The sequence below is a fragment of the Chionomys nivalis genome, chromosome 3, assembly GCF_950005125.1.
Source record: "Chionomys nivalis chromosome 3, mChiNiv1.1, whole genome shotgun sequence".
Classification (NCBI taxonomy): Eukaryota; Metazoa; Chordata; class Mammalia; order Rodentia; family Cricetidae; genus Chionomys; species Chionomys nivalis.
In genome coordinates this window covers 85338978-85359230 of record NC_080088.1, presented here as the reverse complement: position 1 = coordinate 85359230, position 20253 = coordinate 85338978, and the positions used below count along the sequence as shown (strand labels likewise).

Below are 20253 nucleotides of genomic sequence, written 5' to 3'. Positions count from 1 at the left end.
ACACTAAAATGTATGTCTAGGCTTAGGACCTTTAAATTTTCATTTTTTTTTTTTTTTTTTTTTTTTTTTTTGAGACAGGGTTTCTCTGTAGCTTTGGAGCCTGTCCTGGAACTAGCTCTTGCAGACCAGACTGGCCTCGAACTCAGAGATCTGCCTGCTTCTGCCTCCCTAGTCCTGGGATTAAAGGCATGTGCCACTATTGCCTGACTACAAATAGTATTTAAAATCTTAGATTATGGTGATCCTGTGAGATAGTATTGCTTCCTTTTTAGAAGAAAAAAAAGAATCTTAACTGAATTATTTATTCAAAGTCCTAAAACTAAGAAGTGGCAAAAGAAGGGGTTTCAATTCTTTTCTAGCATATCTGAATCATCATGGTGGGAAGTCAAGGGAACAGGACCTTGAAGTGGTCACTAAACCACTTTGCAGCCACAGTTAAGAAGCAAAGAGTGATGAATGCCTAACCAGCCAGGTTTCTCCTTTTTTATGTAGTCCAGAATGCCTGTGGAGGGAATGGTGCCACCATTTGTGGGCAGGTTTTCCAACCTTGTTAACCCAGTCAAGGTTGTTACTCACAGAGTGCTCAGAGGCCTGTCTCCCAGTTGGCAACTGAAATTAGCTATCCAGGGGATTAATTCAAATGATGGTGTGAGTTTAAGATGTGCAAGGCTCTGGATTTAATCCCCAATACCAAAATAAATAGAGAAAAAAGTTAACCAAAAGAATATAATAGGTATATTGTTTGATTACAAGAAAAAGTTGAAGTTTTATTTTTTTGAGGCAGGAGCTCACTTATCTTAGAACTTGCTGTTTATACTGGACTGGTCTAGAACTCATAGAGATCCACCTGTCTGTGCCTCCAAAGTAATAGGATTAAAGGCATACACCACCAACCATGCCCAGCTGAAAATTTTATGATTAGTGTAAAAATGTTTTTGGTTTTTGAGACAGGGTTTCTCTGTGTAGTTCTGGCTGTCCTGGAACTCACTCTGTGGATCATGCTGGCCTTGAACTCATCAGCCCACCCCTGCCACCTGAGTGCTGGGACTAAAGGCTTGCACCACAGTTGCAAAGTTTTTTTTTTTTTTTTAAAGGCTATTGTTTTAGTTTCCTTCCTATTGGTTATATTAAAATACTTGGCAAAGACAGCTTAGTGGAGAAAGGGTTTGTTTGATGCCCAGTTCCTGGTTACATCCATCTTGATGATGGGGAAGACAACTGTATTACCGTGTGGTAACTGTATACAGTCAAGAAGCAGAGAGGGAAGAAGCATGCTTGGTTCGGCTCTGCTCACTCAGACTGCACTGGATTCCCTTGAGAATGGGATGGTCCTGCCCACAATTGAAGTGGGGCTGAAGAGATAGCTCCTCTCCAGGGTTAAGAGTGTTTTGCTCACTGGACAGTGGTTCACACACCTGTAATCCCAGTACTTGGGAGGCAGATGGATCTCTGTGAGCTTGAGGACATCCAGGAATACATACAGAGAAACTTGGTTTTAAAAAACAACAAAAAGAGTATCTTGCTCGTATAGAGGATTCATTTCTGGCAGTTCATAAACTCAGGCCATCCAACCTTTTCTGTCCTCTGCAGGTACTTGCACCTACTCATGATGTGCATGTGTGTATACACACACGCACACACACGCACACACACACACACAGAGTTAAAAAAAGATGATCCCTTCCACCTTGATACAGTCATGACATTCCTCCCATCAGCATTCCTAGGGACCCATCTCCCAGGCAATTCTAGAGTCTGTCAGGCTAACAGAACTAACCATTAAAGTAGTGTGAATGCTCTTATTTTGTGATGTGATTCTTATCTTGGAGAAACTGAGTAGTACTCCAGCATTCAGCAGAAATACTGGTGTATTAAGTTTTTTTCCCTGTATAAACACTCTTTTGTCTTTAAGCCAATTTATTCAGTTAACCCTCTTTATACTGATTAAAAAACATTCACTCATTTAAAGACTATTAAATTTCTCAACTGTAAGTTCATAATTCAGTTATTTTGTGTAAACTGCAGTTGTGCAGCCATCAGGTTTCTAAAAACTTTACAGATAGTATTTCATTGTTATTCACAATGCAGTTGAGGTCTGTGGTATATTACTTTGTCATCTCCATTATGAGTATTTGCCCAAGACTGTGGCTGGTGAGTGGCAGAGCTGAGACCAGATGTTTTCCAAGGTATAACTGTTTGATTATTGAGGACTTCATAATGTCAGATTAAGAAATTCAGGTCTTTTCTCTTAGGATGAGTCCTACTTAGTGTCATAATCTGTGAAGTATTTGCAAATGAAAGCTACATGGCATGCTTTGCTGGACGCTTTCTGTAAAGTGTCTTGTGCATTTACATTCTTCAACATGCTTGGTTTTGTATGTTTTCTTTTGTATGCTTTCTTTTGCCATGATGTTTAGCTCATGACTAGAAAGGCCAGGTGTATCACAACAGGAATATAGGGCAAGCTTTTTTTTTTTTTTTTTTTTTTTTTTTGGTTTTTCGAGACAGGGTTTCTCTGTAGCTTTGGAGCCTGTCCTGGAACTAGCTCTTGTAGACCAGGCTGGCCTCGAACTCCCAGAGATCCACCTGCCTCTGCCTCCCGAGTGCTGGGATTAAAGGCGTGCGCCACCACCGCCCGGCTAGGACAAGCTTTTTAACTCCAGTCTCTTCTCTCTGTCAGTCCTAACCCAGGATCCAGGGCATGATGGACTAGTACTTAGTATTATTCTACTACCAACCTGGGTCTCATACTTGTGGAGACTGGAGATTTCAAGATCCAGGCAAGAGTATGTTTGATATTGGCCATGAGCTCTTTTTTTTCCCTTGTGCTTTCACATAAACAGAAAAGGCAGACAGTTCCCTAATACTTTATACAGATGTGAATCCCACTCATAATGCTTAATCATCTAAAAATATCACCTCTTAGTACTGTAGCATTGTTTCAATGTATGAATTTGGGTGAACACATCTCAGATCATAGCATTCTGTTCCTAGACTCCCAAAAGTCCCTGTTCTTTTAACATGGAAACCACATTTATTCTGTCCCAGTAATTCTAAAAATGACTACATTCCAGAACCAAGACTTGAAGTCAAGAATCGTAACATAGCTTGGTGGTGGTGATGGCCATGCACCTTTAATCCCAGCACTGGGGAGGCCGAAGCAGGTGATCTTAAGTTCAGGGTCAGACTGGTCAACAGAGCTACTTCCAGGACGGCTGGGGCTTCACAGAGAGATCCTATCTCAAAAAACAAACAAACCACACAAAGAATCTTAACATATCTGATGCAGATGAACTGAGGGTGTTACTCATCTTCAGGCAAACTTCTCTCGAAACTGACCTCTAGCTCCACTGGTAGAATGGGAAAGGATAGACATTTTCTTTGTAGAAAAGGACTAGGGGTAGCACCGAGCACAACACAGCCACAGAGGCTGACGAATCATCTTCATCCTCATGTTCTATCCTCAGGACTTAGTAAAAGGGGTTTGAATCCCCTAGGCTGCTGAGATACCTGTTCCCCAAATTTTCCTGGGAGCAGTCTATATTGCATCATTGACTATTTGCTACCTCTCTGTCCTCAGGCCAATATTCCGTGCTACTGGCTGTACAGTTCTGGTTTCTTGAAGGTGATTCTGCTGTCACACTTTAACATGCAGTGCTGTAGGCCACTCTTATGGAAGACTCTCTTCTGGTCCAGTTTTCTGACTGGTTCCCAAGGTTTTACAAATGCCCTTTGAAATGTAGGTCATCACCCATGCCTCTATTAAACTGCTGCACCCAATACTTCTGTAATTAGCACTATAAGATGCTGCCCAGTTTACTGTTGTCCCTTTCCCAGTGGTAGCTGAATTGGGTTCACTCTAGCCATGATGGAGTAATAGCCAAGGAACACAGCATAAGAATGCAGTGAGGCTTAGACTTGAGGTGGCCCTTGGCAAGGAAAGCTGAAGTCCTGGTTATCTCTGGTTCCCTGAGAGAGCTGTTAGCAAGGTCATGACTTCCCGCAGGTGACAGGGGTGGCAGACTGGGAGATAACCAGAATGTCCTCAAGGTGCACTGAAGGTTGCTTGATATTCTCTCATTATCTGTCAGATACAGAATTTTTCTTTTCTAAATTCTTCTCTTTATAATTTTATGTTTCATCTTAAGATTGTTTTAAATGTTTTCCTGTGAGCAGTTAAGATAAACCATCTAGCATCTTCAACATTCATCAAACACTGCAGTTCTTTGCTTCAACTTGAGTTCAGAAAACATTAGGACACAGACATAGTTAAATCAGGTTTTTGTCATGTTATTTATTTTTTGAGACAGCCTTATTATGTAGTACAGATTGGCCTGGAACTTGCAGTAAGCTTCCTGTTCCGGTTCTGGGTGCTGGACCACAGGTGTAGTCCATCTTTTGTCACTTTATAAGGATGTTCTTGTCTCTCTATTCCTGTACCTTGTTTCACATTTTCATCTTAAGAACTCAGCAGAATAGTCTCTACTATTTATATTTCCTTTTAAGATTATTATTTTTAGTCATGTGTCAGTGTGTGGGTATTGTGGAGGCCAGAAGAGGGCATTGGGTTCCCCTGAAGCTGGAGTTACTGCGGGTTGTGAGCTGCCTGACATGGGTGCTGAGAACCGAAATTGAATCCTCTGCTAGTGTTCTTAACCTGATAAGACATTTTGCCAGCCGCCTTCTGTTCATATTTTCTTAACATTCTGATCACTACCTCTTAAGTATCTGTGAGAAGATTCAAGTTCTGCTTGTGGATCTCCATTGACCCCTTACCAGAATCACCTTTTATGGCTAACCCTATACTGAAGCTGCTTCCACATTTTTAGCCTTTGTTGATATTATTGACACCTTGTTCACCTTGTTTCTGAGTACCAATTCTGTTCTAGTTCTTTTGCAGCTCTAACAAAAATATCTGAGATGAAGTAATGTATGAAAAACAGAAGTTCAGAAGGGGCTACGGGATCCCTTAGAGCTGGATTTATAGATGGTTGTGAGTCACCATGTATGTGCTGGGAACTGACTGGGTCCTCTGCAAGAGCAACAAGTGCTCTTAACCACTGAGCCAAATTTGAAATTTTAAAAATTCTGCCCTGTCATATGCCCAAGCAGCTTCTTTATTAACCAATGGCATTCACAGCATACAGAGAGGAATCCCACATCATGACACTGTTTGTTTGCTTGTTCGTCATTCATTCGTTCACTTATTTATTCATTCATTCCTGGCAGCGTGTTATGTGTCCTAGGTTGGTGTCAAACTTAACTGTGTAGCAGAGGAAGACTTTGAATTCTGATTCTCATATTTCTTCCTCCCTCGTGAAGTTCTGAGATTACAGGCATACACTCTCATGCTTGGTTTGCACAGAGCGGGGATAGAGTTCAGGGCTTCCTACATGCTAGGCAGGTACTCTACTACTGAGCTGTATCCCTGACAATTGTGAGTTTTTTAGTTTGCTTTTTTAGCGGGGGGGAGGGGGGGATATGATAAATTTCTCAGTGGCTGCTTGAATCAGCTCTGGTTCCTGGTGTAAAGCATAAGGCATGCAGAAAATTTTGTATACCAAATCTTGAGGATAGGGTTTTAAAACACCCTGTCCAGTACTTGTGGCATTGCTAGTTTGACTGTTTTCTCTACCTCTACCTTAAGTCAGCACTGAGCTCCTAGTATTCCAGTACTACAGCCTCTTGTGGCTTTTACAGTTTCTCTCTGAATTCTAATATAGTCTAAGACTGGCTGTTTCAGATTGGTTGTGAAGGAGAAACAGATTGGAAAAACTTGTTTACATTACTTCAGAGATTGTGATTAGGAGTCTCCAGTCTTTTCATAAATTAAAGGAAGGAAACTTGACTAGGAAGCTAGAAATACAAATGAGATTTTTTTTATGTTGTGTGTATTGTCTATTAGATGATTAGTATAAAAATACCATTTCTAGTCCAATAGTGTTGGCGTACATCTTTAATCTCAGAGACAGGAGGTCTCTGAGTTCCAAGCTAGCCTGGTCTACAGAGGTAGTAACCAGGGCTACACAAGAAATCTTACCTTAAAATATCCCCTGCCCCCAACCCAAATAAAGAAAAAAAAAAAAAAAAGACTGGGTAGCCAACATAAACATTTTAAAATAGTGTTTTAGAGACATAAACCTTAATTTTATCTTGGGTTATGGCCTGGTAAACAAACACAAAAACTAGTGACAGATTATGGGACTTTCAAACTTATTTAGAAACAAAAAAAGAAACGGTGTTTTGCCCTTTTAAATAATTATAAATACTTCCCTTTTCATTCTCTTTCAGTTCCCGGAATAGACGGAGGTGCTTTAACTGACTCAAGTCTCACAGATTCCTATTTCAGCACCAGCTTTATTGGAGTCAATGGATTTGGAAGCCCTGTAGAAACAAAGTATCCCTTGATGCAGGTATTCTGGTGGACTGAGACTTCCTTTCTTAAATTGTTTGGGTGGGAGGGGAGACTTGAAGAGATGAGAGATGGGTGAAATGCAGGAAGTTACAAGTAGGGTTGGAGCCAGTGAGTGCTTTCAAGGTAGGGTTTGGAAAGAGATGGTAATGGAGTGTGCAGAGGGTAGATATTCTTCCACATGGATTGCATGTATTAAGGTTGGTAATGCTGGTAGTATAATTTAAAAACATTTAACTAGATAAATATGTGCATATGCTATCAGTTTTGACAAAGTCACTCATCTTTACTCATCAAACATCTTGTTATCTTGTTAACTTTCTCAGACAGCTGGCAGTACTGTTAGCAGTTTTCTGAGCTTGCTTTCTATCAGGAAGATTCTACAGTACATTTCTGAATTTACATTTAAGCTGTTAAATATGAAGCCAATGGTACTTGAGTGATGTATTGTTAACATTGCCTTTACATTTTTAAACACATTGTGCTCTTTGTAGCTGATTTTTCTCTTTGTCATAACTGTGTGCAATGCTGAGGACATTTTGTAGATAGATATGGAAGAATTTTGCAGAGTTTAGAATGAGCTTGAAAATATTACTAATGTTCTTTGGGAAACTGCCATAATAGTGAAAGTGGTGCCATGCTGTTCCTTGCTTCTCTGCTGCCCTGCTGATCCCCATGATTGTAATACGATGCTAAAACACTGTTTGGTTTCCACTCAGTGCTGGACTGACTTAAGAAGCCAGTTCTTTTTTTAACGATTTTAACTCAGTTAATTTCAGTGTTGCTATCTTCCTAATGGGTTATTTGAATTTAAGCGTTTAAGTAAGTGTGCACAGTCATGAACATGAGTCAGTTCTCCCTTCCTTATGTATGTTTATTGTATGTATGTGGCACAGGTAAGTGTACCCTTGCAGGATTGTGTGGAGAGCACAGCTGGATGTCAGTTGTTTGCCTTACTGCATTGAGACAAGATCTCTCACTGGACTAGAAGCTCGTTGTTTTGGTTAGGTTGGCCAGCCAGAGCATCCAGAATCCACCTGTCTTGATCCCACAATGCTGGGACTACATTAAGCTTTTTATGTGTGTGGTGGAGGTTAAATTTTAAGTCTTTATTCTTGGCTGAGCAAGAACTTTGTACCCATTCCTGAATTCTTTTTTTTTTTTTTTTTTAAGTGAACAATTTATGTATAGTTCTTTTGAGGCAGGATCTCATGTGGGTCTGGCTGGCCAAAAATTTGCTATGTAGCCAAGGATGGATGGCCTTACACTCCTGATTACCTCACAATGCCCCATTAGTTCTAGGGTTACACCATGTGTATTACATGCCTGTCTCATTCATATATATGTTTATATACATATATATAATTTTATACTAAAATTGTCTTAAGAACTTGTCCAGATTCCCTTTTTAATAATGCAGAAATTGAATAAAAAGCCAAGTGACTAAAGTTTGGGATTATAGGATTTAAGCTAGCGCTGAGAAAGTCTAACTTAGATTACTTTTTCAGAGACTGAATTAGTTTCATATCTCGGACTTGCTGGTTTCAAAGTCCTTCTAGGATAGACATAGAGACAGTTGGGTGGAAGAAAAGCAGAGGATATGTTTCGCAAACAGGAAATAGCTTAATTGTACCAGCTTTTGAAGGTGTGTGAAGAATAATACAAATTGAGAGATGTTAGAGCATGTACTGACTTTATACAGCGTCCACCTTTTTTTTTTTTTAAGTTTTTTTTAGATTTATTTATTTACTATGTATACAACATGCCAGAAGAGGGCACCAGATCTCATTCTAGATGGCTGTGAGCCACCATGTGGTTGCTGGGAATTGAACTCAGGACCTCTGGAGGAGCAGTCAGTGCTCTTAACCTCTGAGCCATCTCTCCAGCCCAGCGTCCACCTTCTTGGATGGGTATTGGAATTTATATCTTACGGATCAGGAAATTCAGTTGTCTTGCCTATGCTAGTAAGTTAAAGAATTATAGTTCAAAACAGGCCTGTCTTTAAAACACCTGACTATTAAGAAAGCATTGATGTGCTTCCTAGGAGTCTGTATGCAAGGAGTTGTGATTTAAGTAGTAACCTGTGTGGGACCGAAGGTTAGTTTGTGAAAGATATCCAACTTCTTCCTCAGTTTCTGCATCATTAAGAAGGAAGGGGAAGATGCAGGCTGTACCAGTCAGTTTTACTGTTGGATACTTTTAATTTTGTATTTCTCAATGGCCACATGTGCTTATTTATTTTCCAGAGAATGACTAGTAGTAGCAGCTCCCCAAGCCTTCTAAATGACAGTGCCAAGCCATATGCAGGCCATGGTAAGAGCTGATCCTGTGTGTGCATATGTGTGTGTGTGCCTGTCTGCCTCCCTGTGTATGCGCGTGCGCCTGTGTGTGTAATTCTAAAAGCAATATGATCATTGTAGAAATTTTTAGAAACTATGAACAGGTACTAATTAGAAAATAAAATTAAAGAAGATTTTGAGTCACATACTTTTTATTAATAAATAGAATAATTAAGATTACATTAAATATTCTATTCATGATACTTCTTTATTATGTGAATTGTTGCTTATTTTTGTAGCTTACAAACTTTTTAAATAAGAAGTGGGGCTTTAGTGGACTATATGTGTGAATAATTTAAAATTTGTATTGTCTTGTGTTTGTGAATCATTTGTTTTGGATATATCTTAGGAATGGAATTATTTTAAAATTCATGAGCATTTAAATAACTTGTTATTTAATAGTTTCAGATTTTTCCTGTATTTTATTTTAGGAAGTGTTGCAAGGTAAAGTGCATAAACGTGCATGCTAATACATCAGATCAAATATAAAATGTTAACTACTAATAATGAATACATTTTGCAATTTGACTATTCTGTAATATTTTATTATATACAATTCCCATTACTATTTAGGAATTTCAGGCTTGTGCTGAAGGAAAAAGTAACATTTAAATGTTAGATTTAATGTTAGAAACTACTTTGAAGTATTATATATTTTAGTATTCTTGTATTGTTTAAATGCTATACAAGGTGACAAGTAATACATGATAAATCATGCCCTTTTGAATGCCTTAACTTTATGTATTATATAAAAACATCTTGTTTTTCTATTTATTAGCATTTTTCTTTTGCGTTGTTAGTTATTTTTTATTGAATCATTTTAACTCCAGTGACCTTCTACTACAAAGTCCCAGCTAGAAGAAGGCAGAGAAATTAAGCAAAAATTTGTGTACTGTATTTTAAGGAATATGAGAGCTCTTTTAAGGGAGGGCATTTAATACAGGCTTTTATGATCTCACACATAATAAGATTTAAAAATACAAGATTTATTGATGTCCGGAAGTGAAGATGAAGTACTAAAGTTCCATGACTTGTGTCTTGTGGTGTGTAAAGTGGAAAACAATTCAGAGTAGTAATGTTTAAAGAGTAATGACACTTTGGATCTGTAAAACCTTTGGATTCTGTTTATATTTGAAACATTTAGTATTTCCATCATTCAAATAAATACTTTAACAAGAATGTCAGAGGTCTCCTGATAAACTTAGAACTGTGGATTAGTCTGTAAAGTGGAAGGTTTAAAGACCTTAATGTTTAATCTAATCTGAACCTGGATCTCTCTGGCCCTGACTCTTTATTCCCAGTACTTGTTCTTAGCACAAGTGTTTACTACAACTAGACTTCCCTCCTTAACAACTTACCTATTATATTTTATGTTTCTTCTTGTTTTAATCAAGCCCATGCATTTTTACATAGAGATACCTACTTGACTGGTTAGACAGCAGTATAGGCTGAATGAAGTAGTTACCAATTTGTATCTGGTACATTGAACGTGCAGGTGCGTGAGCACTGAACTTGATGCTGTTATGGCTCTGCCAGGTTGACATGTCTTAGCCTTGCTCGTTCCCTGAGTTGTTGGAAACCTGTGTGACTTGCTTTCCAGATCCTTTGACTTCACCTGCTTCATCCTTGTTTAATGACTTCGGTGCCCTCAACATCTCCCAGAGAAGGAAGGTAGGTGAAAATTGAAATTCCAGTGAAATTAAATGCAATTTAAGTGGGAATAAGACCTTTTATTTTGAGTGCTTTTCTTGCCTTTACTTAAGTTTTTCCTCATCGCTTTGCTTTCTCTCATTACTTTTGGCTTTTTGAGCTGGGATCTTAAATAACCCAGGCTGGCCTTGTATTTGAGATGGTTCTCCTGCCTCCTCAGTGCTGGCATTGTAGGCAAGCTAGCTACACCATGCCTGATACCTTGTTTCTTATATGTGGAATTTTATTTGATCTGTATGCATGGGATGAAAATTTTTATGCAGTAGGATGCAATAGGATGAAATCCTTCTTGCTTTTTGTTCTTTTTCTAAATATATTCTGTTGCTGTTAATATGACCCAGTGTAGGCATTTTCACCATATTTTAGCTTTATTTTTTGACTTGAAGATCTCTAACTTGTTCTATCCTAAGATTTATAACTTCATAATTGACCCAACTATTTAAAACTAACTTGTAATTAAAACTGTGTGGGCTTCTTATTTTTTTTTTTTTTCTTCTGGGGGCAGTGACAACACAGTTTTACTAAGTCACTGAAGCTGGCTTTGAATTCATAACACTCCTGCCTCAGTTTCCCAATTATAAGTATGTGCCACCATGTTTAACCCTTAGAATATGTTCATGTTAAAAATCTGATTTAATTTGATATAATTTAGAATTGAGGCTATAGACCATTATAGAATTGTATAAGGACAGATTGTATGACAGACTGAAATGGATAGTTTGGTGCCTTTGGGTCTTAGTGAGAACCATGCTGATGTGAAGTCACTAAGAGAATCTGGTCATTTGGTTAAGACCAGCAGTAGCCAAGGTTATAAGAACTGTGCATTCTGGGTGGATGTGAAGTTGAAGCATTCTTGTTTTCTAAGTAATGGGAGAAAGGCCCCAAGTTATACCAACTTTAGAAAAAATGAACTGAAGAGGAGGTATCTGAACAGATGGGAGTGTAGTGTGAGGTTCATGATGGCTGTGGTGGGGATGACTTCATGACTAAGCTTGTTTCCAGGTTTAATGAATCGCATGTGTGAAATATGTATAACACTGTGTCCATCAGTCATACCTCACTAAGTTACTTACAAAACTTAAAGAGAGTGGGTGTTTCCAAAGCAAAACATTTTCGGAATGTGGCCTATTATCACACAAGTGCTTTGTGCACTTAATATTGTTTCCTTCTTAACAATTGAATTCGAACAAGGTGATTAGAAATGCTTTTAACAGCTAGGCCTGATAAAATGTTGTGGGTTTGATTTTTAAAGGTCTCTTAATGGCTTTCACCGAGGGAAATGAATTTTTGCTTTATACACTTTTCTCATGGGTTGGTGATAGGTGGTAGAGGTGGACACAAGCAGATTTGTTGGCAGTAATGGAAGGTAGCACTGAAAATTCATGGCAGGGAAGTGGAAAAGTGGCCACAACCTGGGAACAAGTTATCTAGAACTCTTGAGAGAAAAGGAGAAGACTTCCATTTTTAGCTTACTGGTCCTTCTAATGACTTTATTGTAGTTTTTAAAAAGGTTAGCTGGTGTTTCTGATACCTGAGTAAAAAGTAGAACTAGCATGGTAATTGAACATTTAAAAGCATTACTGTGAACATTAACTAACTGGCTGTATCTTAAACAGAGTTTAAGTATACCATTTAGAGATAGTTTTAAAAAATAGCAAAAAAATCAGTGGGGATTTTAAGAGGAAAAATACAGCATTTTTTTTTTTTTAAGAAGAAAACAATAAAAGGAACTATTGGCATGTTATTTCAGTGCTTTATAGCCCAGACTGGCCTTGGATATACAATGATCCTCCTTATGCCTCCTGAGACCTAGAATCACAGACTTGAGCTGCCCTGTCTGGCCTCCAGTAGTAGAATATAGTTTAGTAGAAGCAGAGTAATAATTCAAGGAAATGCTTTACTGTGTATCTAGAAGTTCCTGCATCTCCAACCCTGTGACCTTGTACCATCATTCTAGACTATATATAGTCTTCCCATTCATGAAATGATAGGCATATCCTAAACAGTTGTTGTCTTGTCCTTTATTTCTCAAAAACTTCTCTATCTATAAATTGAAAGTGTTAGGATCTGACTGCAGAGTCCCCATTGCTGCTGTTGACAGTTAACATAACGTGTGGTAGAGGGACACGTGGGCTTCATCCAGTAGATTGAGGTAGCATGTGTGTGCTCTTTATGTGGGTATGTATTGTGTTTTTAAATGTTAATGGTTGCTCAGAAAGGTTTTTTTAAAAAAAAAATCTTTGTTTTAGGAATTCTTTGGCAGTGGGAGTAATGCATAGTGTGTGGGCAGTCAAGGGGTACCTATTTTTTTTGTTGTTGTAATTTATGTTAGTTTCATGATGTGATTCCATGGAAATAAATACAAGTTATATTTAATTGTTTAATTAAACTCAATGCTTATTTAAGCAGGGTAGCATGATTTCTTATTGATACTTCAAAATAATGTCAGAGAACAGATGGTAGGACATTCACTACCATGTCATACCCTGTAAGGTAAGTAACTTCCCCAAAATCGCAGGTGGACTGATCCAAACAGTCATTTGTTTTTACTATATGTGAACATATTAATGAGTACTTGCTTAAGTATTTGATGATTGCAAAGTAGCAGTGATTCGCTAGATCCACGAGAACATATAAGGAAAAGATGATTGATGGCGAAGACTGTGGAGAAGCTCAAACTATCTAGGTAGAAGGTACCCACAATTAGGAAGGAGCCTCAGGAAACTCCTGTCATTCACATATAAACAGACCATCTTACTATGTTTATGGGCTTACTGAAGTGTTAAAATGTGGTATGAAAATAGTATAAACAGTTCATAGCCATCATCTAATTGTCATTAAAGATGTGAGAAGATTTCTGAACATTCCATGTCTGAGCATATGCCTTTGATCATTACAGTAGACCCACAGGGACCATAGCCAGCTGTAGCAGAGTTTCAAAACACCTGTAGCAACTGATAATACTGTGGCATCAAATAGTTATTTTTTCTTGCAATTTGGTTTAATTTTATGCAAATCACAGCCATGATAGAAGGGGTTTTAAATGTTTCTTTTATTTATGCTTGAGAAGTATTGGTGTTTTTCATTTATTTTCTCATTAAGAATGTATATAGATTGAAAGGTTGTAATAAGAAATTTGTGTAATCTTGGGCAAGATAGATGTTGGAAGAATTAAATTCTTATTTTATAATCTATGGAAAAGTTAAATCCCTGTAAAATGCTACCTATGACTTTGGAATTTTATTAAAAATGAGAATTACTATGCTAGAGATTAGTACACAAGGCAGCCTTAGCAGGTGCAGTTAAAATTGGTTACTGGCATGAAGTCACTAGGTGTGATCCAGAAAAGCAGTAAACCTTGGGTTCCCAAATCCTTTGAAAACAATATCTTTTATTAAAATTAGATATAGGAGCACAGGTGTGAATGCAGTGTTTGAGGCTCTGATGTGGTTCTTGCCACTCTGTGGTCTTTTTTTACAGGACTACCACATGTGGTTGGTAGAAATCAGGCAGATAAGTCTTCTGATTGATATTCTTGATTCCTTTTATCTCTTTCGGGGTGGATTTGGACTGTCAGTGAACATCAGTTGAAGGTGTATGTGTGTATTAATTTTCCTATGTATTCATTATTTTTTGCTTTTTTGAGCATATGCTGTTTTAATTATTGTTTCACAGTATGAATAATGGAAGTCTTTGCTTATAAATTTGATATTCAGAGTGGTTTGAGGTAAGGGAAACACTTTGGGGATAACATCTTGTTTTTTCTGGTCTGTCATCAGTGATGACATTAGTGGTGTCATTTTTCTGGTCTGTCGTTAGTGTAGTGCTTTGTAGTCACCAAAGACTCAGTGCTATAAGTACTGGTCTGTTGCTAGTTTTTATCTACACATGTGACTGTTTTACGTCATTCCTTCTAGATTCTAAACGTTCTTGAAAAAAGAACAGATCTTAATGGTCATTTATTTATAAGGCTAGAAAGGCTAATAACTGAATTCATTGAGTGAGTGAGTGAGTGAGTGAGTGAGTGAGTGAGTGAATTTTTCTTATAAGTGCCGCCATGTAGCAGAAGTTCAAGGTTGCCCTCAGCTAAGCAGTGATTCAGAGTCAAGGCTACACAGACCCTGTCTCAAAAAGCAGCATCCTTCTCCTCCTCCCCTAACTACCCCAAACAACAGTGCCTGAGTCTAAAGACTTACCTGTCTTGATAGGTATTAGAGAATGTCCTTCAGTTCCAAATCATAGACCAGCTCTTAGAGGTGAAATCCTTAGAAGAAAAGATTTTGTAAAATGTGGGGCAGTACTCTCAGTAGAAGCTTTGAAGGTTCTGAATTCTAAGTCAAGGTTCAGAACAACTGAAAGCTTCCCAGTTTTTCAGTGCTGAGGGTGTCTCCTGTTCCTGTGTGTGTCACTAATGGATTCTCATCTAGGTTTTGACTCTTGAGAATGTTGGACCCTCAAGTGTGGTCTGCAGATGAGCAGTGCCTGGCAAGTTTTGGTACTTTGTAGAAATTCAATCTTAGCCTAACTCTTAATTGACTGTGTCAGAGTAAGTTTTTAAAAAATATCTCTCATGGTGACTGTGTCAGAGTAAGTTTTTTAAAAATATCTCTCATGGTGATAGGGATGGATACCCAGGGCATTCCTTGGGGATGCTAGGCAAGTTGTGATTCCACCGAGCTACCCTCCAACTGTAACAAGATGCTTCCAAAGCTCCATGTTTGTTACACTTTTACTCTAGAATATATTTTGAATCTTTTCCCCTTGAAAACTTTTGCTCAGGATGCCTTAAAAAGTAAATGCTGGAAAAAAAAAAAACACTATTCAGCTATTACTGCCTTACGGCCTTGATAGTATTAAGTTTTGTGAACTATTAAAATCAGTCATTTTTATAAGAAATAATGAGACTCCAGGTTTAAATATATATATATATATATATATATATATATATATATATATATATATTAAGAGAGGGAGGGAGCAAGAGAAAAGAACAGGAATTTATAGGCACTGCTGGGTGTTTTGTCCCAGGACAAGGACAGTGGGGACTCTGCTGTGGTATTGACTTGCTGAGAGGCAGAGGAAGGTGGTTGTTAGAGGACATAAATGCCCCCATTGCATAATAATTAGTAAAGCGGTACTGCTCTGGCTATTTTGGAACAGTATCAACATAAGAATTGACTTTTTTTCCCCATTTTTTTTTTGATAATTGCAAATTTCAGTGCTTGCTAAGTTAGGATTTTAGAAAGGTGTAAGGGGAAAGAGAGAGGGTCTTTGGCTTCTGCTGAAGGAAAACTCAGAAAACTATATACATAGTGATTTTACATAACATTTTGTTTCCTTCTTCCTCATCATCCATTTGACTAGCTTTCCTCTTTTAGCTAATCAATAATTCTTAACCCTCCAGTTCCTTTATACTCTGAATTTATTACGTTTACCCTGTTCTCTGCCTTGGTTCTTTGCTAGAGGCAGTGGCATCCTATGTGGAGAGGGCATTTGGTAACACTTGAAGATAGTTTTGTGTTGTTACTGTATTGATAGTGCTGTTTTGGGATCTAGTAGGGGCAGACAGGTGTACTAACCATCTTGTAGAACTTGGGGCACCCCCATTAAAAAAGTCTATCCAGTGTGCAGTGCTGAATTTGAGAAAGTTTGGCCTAGACCTGAGTCTGTCAGAGTCCACTCATTTGTCACTGGCTTCCAGTTTCATGCCTACACTTTGTCCAGATTGCTGTAGAACTTCCTTTCTGAAATGTATCCCCTCCTGTCAACTCTTTTCTAAATTCCTTTTGTCAAATAAGGTGCAAATTTGTTATCATAGGTTATGATACAATGAATGTTTTGTTACTGTTTTCAAGCTCCATCCTTGTCTCTTTAGCTTAACCTTCTAGTGACCTAGTGGTGCATGAACTCTATGCATCTGTGTTTTGGTTTACAGGTGCATTTTTTCTAGGCTTCCACTTCCTCCTTCAAACATAGTCTCACCTACCCTACACACCATCTCTCTTTCCCCACCCCCTCATTTGGCACACTTACTCTGCCTTAAAAGTCTGCTCAAGCACTTGCCTCCCATGTGGCCTCTGTTCTCACGGTATCTTAGTTATGTGTGCACTACTGTATTGTGTCAGTGAGTTACACTTTGCCTTTGTATATGTATAGCTCCTAGAATAACTTCTGTTCCAGGGAAGGGTGCATGCATGTCAATGTATTCTAAGCACCAACAACAGTCCCTAATACAAAGTCCTTCCTCAGATGTTCAATTGGAAATTTTTCTTGAAATAGCCCAGCCGATTTAGAAATTAGCTCACAGATAGAATCTTCTTTCTTTTTCTGTATACTGCCCTCCCCCTTTTTTTGATATATCTTCATGCTTTGTGTTGCTGCCATTTTTTTTTGAATGTCATTTTGCATTGTGAATTTGTATTTTGTTTCTCTTACTTTGTTTTTAATTTTTTTTTCTTAAAGATAGGGCCTCCCAAGTGCTGAGATTAAGTGCATGTGCTGCCACACCAAGCTGCTTCTGTTAGTTGAAATGCTGCTGCTACTTTAGGTCTTTTCAGTGTCCTGCAGGACCATGCAGCTTCTTGGTTGCTTATTGAAGAACTTTTGCGTTTCCAGCTCAACTTCAGAGAACTCCTCCTCCTTAGGTGTAGGCACTGGGTATGGAATAAAGGGGAAAAAGTAAGATTTGGAAAACCAAGAAGCAATTCTTATGAGAACTCTTGGGAGTAAAGATGATCTATTACAATTTTTCTACGTTATTAATGTACTACATGGATGATAAATTATATTGATTTATAACTGAGTCAAAAAGAAAATTAATTTGACAAATCTGAATTGCTGTAGACCATTTAAAGTAATATACATATATATTTTGTATTTCAGTATATGACTAGAATTGAAGTAACTTTGTAGAAGTGTTTTGGCCAGCTATGATTTTAATTTTAAAGTTTTTTGCTTATGTGTATGAGTGTTCTGCCTGCATGTATGTCTCACTACGTGTGTGGTCCTTGTGGAGCCCAGAGATGGGTTCAGATACCCTGGAACTAGAGCTATATATGGTTGTGGGTGCTGAGAACTGAACCCAGATTCTTTGGGAAAGCAAAGTACTAAACCATCTCCTCTCGCCCTATTATGATTTTAATTGGACTTGATATTTTAGCATTTTTGAAGAGGTAGAATTTATAACCCAGTAATTTTTAAAATACAAATTTTTAAAATAGTACATGCTTAATTAAGGCTGTTATTTGTACTATATATCAAAGCCTTACAGTTATCATTTGAACACAAAAATGTATGAGTTTAATCTTAACTTTTTCTAGGGAGTTAAGTTGCTAACAATTTGGTTTAAAATTGCTCCACTTAAAATGTGATTGTGGCATGAGCCACAAAGCATATAGAGTATTCTTGTCCAGAGACCTTCTCTCTGGTTTAGAAACGCAGGGAGACTTGTGTGAGCCCTGAGCTGCATAGAGCTGGTGCCACCGTAGCTTCATGAACCTCATTCACTGTTCGGATTATTAGGTAGGTAGGTAAATTAAGTCTCTTTCTTGATTCAAGTTTAATTATTTTTATTCTCCTTAAAGACAGTATTAATATAGGCCTCTTAAGGAGAGGAGAACTATGTTAGATAAATTAATTTTTCTATAGGTATTATTAGGGTTTTGAAATTTAGAAGTTGTGTGTTTTCTTAAATTATTGATTCTACTATGTCCTTTAATTTTTTATGTGTTCTGTCTGCATGTATGCCTGCAGGCTGGAAGAGGGTGTCAGATCTCATTATAGATGGTTGTGAGCTACCTTGTGGTTTCTGGGAATTGAACTCAGAACCTCTGGAAGAGCAGGGTGTGCTCTTAATTGCTGAGCCATCTCTCCAGCCCCTGTCCTTTAAAATTTTATGTGTATGAGTGGTTTACATGCATGTATGTATGTGCACGATATTCTTGTTTGGTGACTGTAGAAGTCAAAAGGTGTCAAATCCCTTGGGACTAAAGTTACAGGTGGTATTAAGGTAGCAGGTGGGTACTGGAGGTTGAACCTAGGTCCTTTGCAAGAGCAGCAAGCGTTCTTAACCACTGAACCAACTCTCCATCTTCTGTTTGTTTGTTTGTTTGTTTGTTTGTTTGTTTTTCGAGACAGGGTTTCTCTGTAGCTTTGGAGCCTGTCCTGGAACTAGTTCTTGTAGACCAGGCTGGTCTCGAACTCACAGAGATCCTCCTGCCTCTGCCTCCCAAGTGCTGGGATTAAAGGCACCTTAAGAGAAGGTTGTATCTTGCAGTATAGTTTGGGCTGGCCCAAGATTAAGGATTCTCTTACTTCAGCTTCTCAAACGCTGGGGTTACAGACTTTTGCACTACCATGCATAGCAAAATGTGCTGCTCTCTTTATACTAGACTTAAAAAATACCTTGATATACTCTAATGATTTTTAGTACTCTTATTGCATATCAGTATATAGCAATAAAATTAAGTGTGGATCTTATTTAATTTTGTTAATTAAATTTACTGATTTATTTTACACCCCAACTGCAGTCAAGCATCTATAAGTTTATTTCCTGAAGGGGACACACATGGACATACCATACATGTTATGTGTGTATACTACACAGCCCTACCTGCTGCTGTGAGGATGGCTTACTAAACTTTATTAGTATGTTAACATGAATTTGATATTTTGTTTGCACAATTTATTAGCTGTTTGTTCAAATTACCTCAATTTAAAAGACCATTGAAGTTTGTTATTATTGTGCTGTTCACTTTTTTAAACTTTAGTCTATATTTCTGTTCTTTGAGTACCTTGCTTTGCCTATTCTAGAATAACTGCCATACTTCAGCCTATCATACACAGAATTAAAATGATTTTTAAAAAATCATCCCTTAGCAATCAGTTGCTTTCTTCAGCTGGGAAATAAGATAGTGAGATGAGTTACTGAAGGAAAGAGTTGAGAATTATTTACTATTTTCTTCCCCTGAAATTTTTTTTTCCCATTTTGCATTGAGAATAAGTAAGTTCATTAGGAAGTTATATAAGCATTCATTCACCTTCATAATTTAATTTCTAGCCATAAAATTTTAAATTCAGATTTTAATTCTCTAAAACATTGGTTGTTTATGTAACATTGTTCAGACCATGAGTACTTTGTGTGGATTCCAGAGAGGTCTGGTGGGGGGTGGGAGATTGTGGGTGGTTATGAACTTAGAAAAGATTCCTAAAGATTTTACTTGTTTTTTATCCAACCTTCCTAACATCTCCTGTATTTTCATTAGATTAGTTTAGATTAGTGTGGGGATGTTAGGAGTGGCTCGGTTTCTTTCCTTCTTTCTCCTAGCCAAGGAAGTGTCGCCTGGGCATGCTGGAGGAGAGGCTAGTTCCGATGGGATCAAAGGCACGAAAAGCAAAGAACCCTATTGGCTGCCTTGCTGACAGGTGTAAATCAGGAGTACCCATCAATATGGTTTGGTGGAACAGAGTCACAGAAAACAATTTACAGGTAAAAATAATTTCTATTAGACATTTTTTGAAAGTCATTCTTGCTTTCTGTATCTATGGGTTGGTGGATATGAAAAGATTGGATGGCCTATCTAATGTACTTTAAGTCAATAAAAATTTTTCTAAAACTAAAGCAAGGTTAGTAGCCTGTTAGCTATCTATTACAGATGGTCTTTGTTTTGAGACAGGGTCATGTCCTGGAAGTCATAGTGCAGACCAGACTGGCCTCTGCCTCTTGAGCACTGGGGCTAAAGGCATGCGTCACTACATTTGCCTCACAGATGATATTTGTTTGGCTCTTTTACT

At 37.9% G+C, this 20253-nt stretch overlaps 1 protein-coding gene across 4 annotated transcripts in view; it reads left to right on the top strand.

Moving 5' to 3' along the window:
• Positions 1-20253, top strand: part of Pan3 (poly(A) specific ribonuclease subunit PAN3) — a 103534-nt gene that overhangs the window by 10053 nt on the left and 73228 nt on the right. For 2 of the 4 annotated variants that reach the window (XM_057763965.1, XM_057763964.1), the window contains exons 2-5: positions 6292-6413; positions 8659-8725; positions 10352-10422; positions 19787-19948. In XM_057763965.1, coding sequence (XP_057619948.1) covers positions 6292-6413; positions 8659-8725; positions 10352-10422; positions 19787-19948 — 422 coding nt within the window. The remainder of the gene's footprint in view (positions 1-6291; positions 6414-8658; positions 8726-10351; positions 10423-19786; positions 19949-20253) is intronic. The other 2 variants (XM_057763968.1, XM_057763967.1) reach the window with 1 other exon arrangement.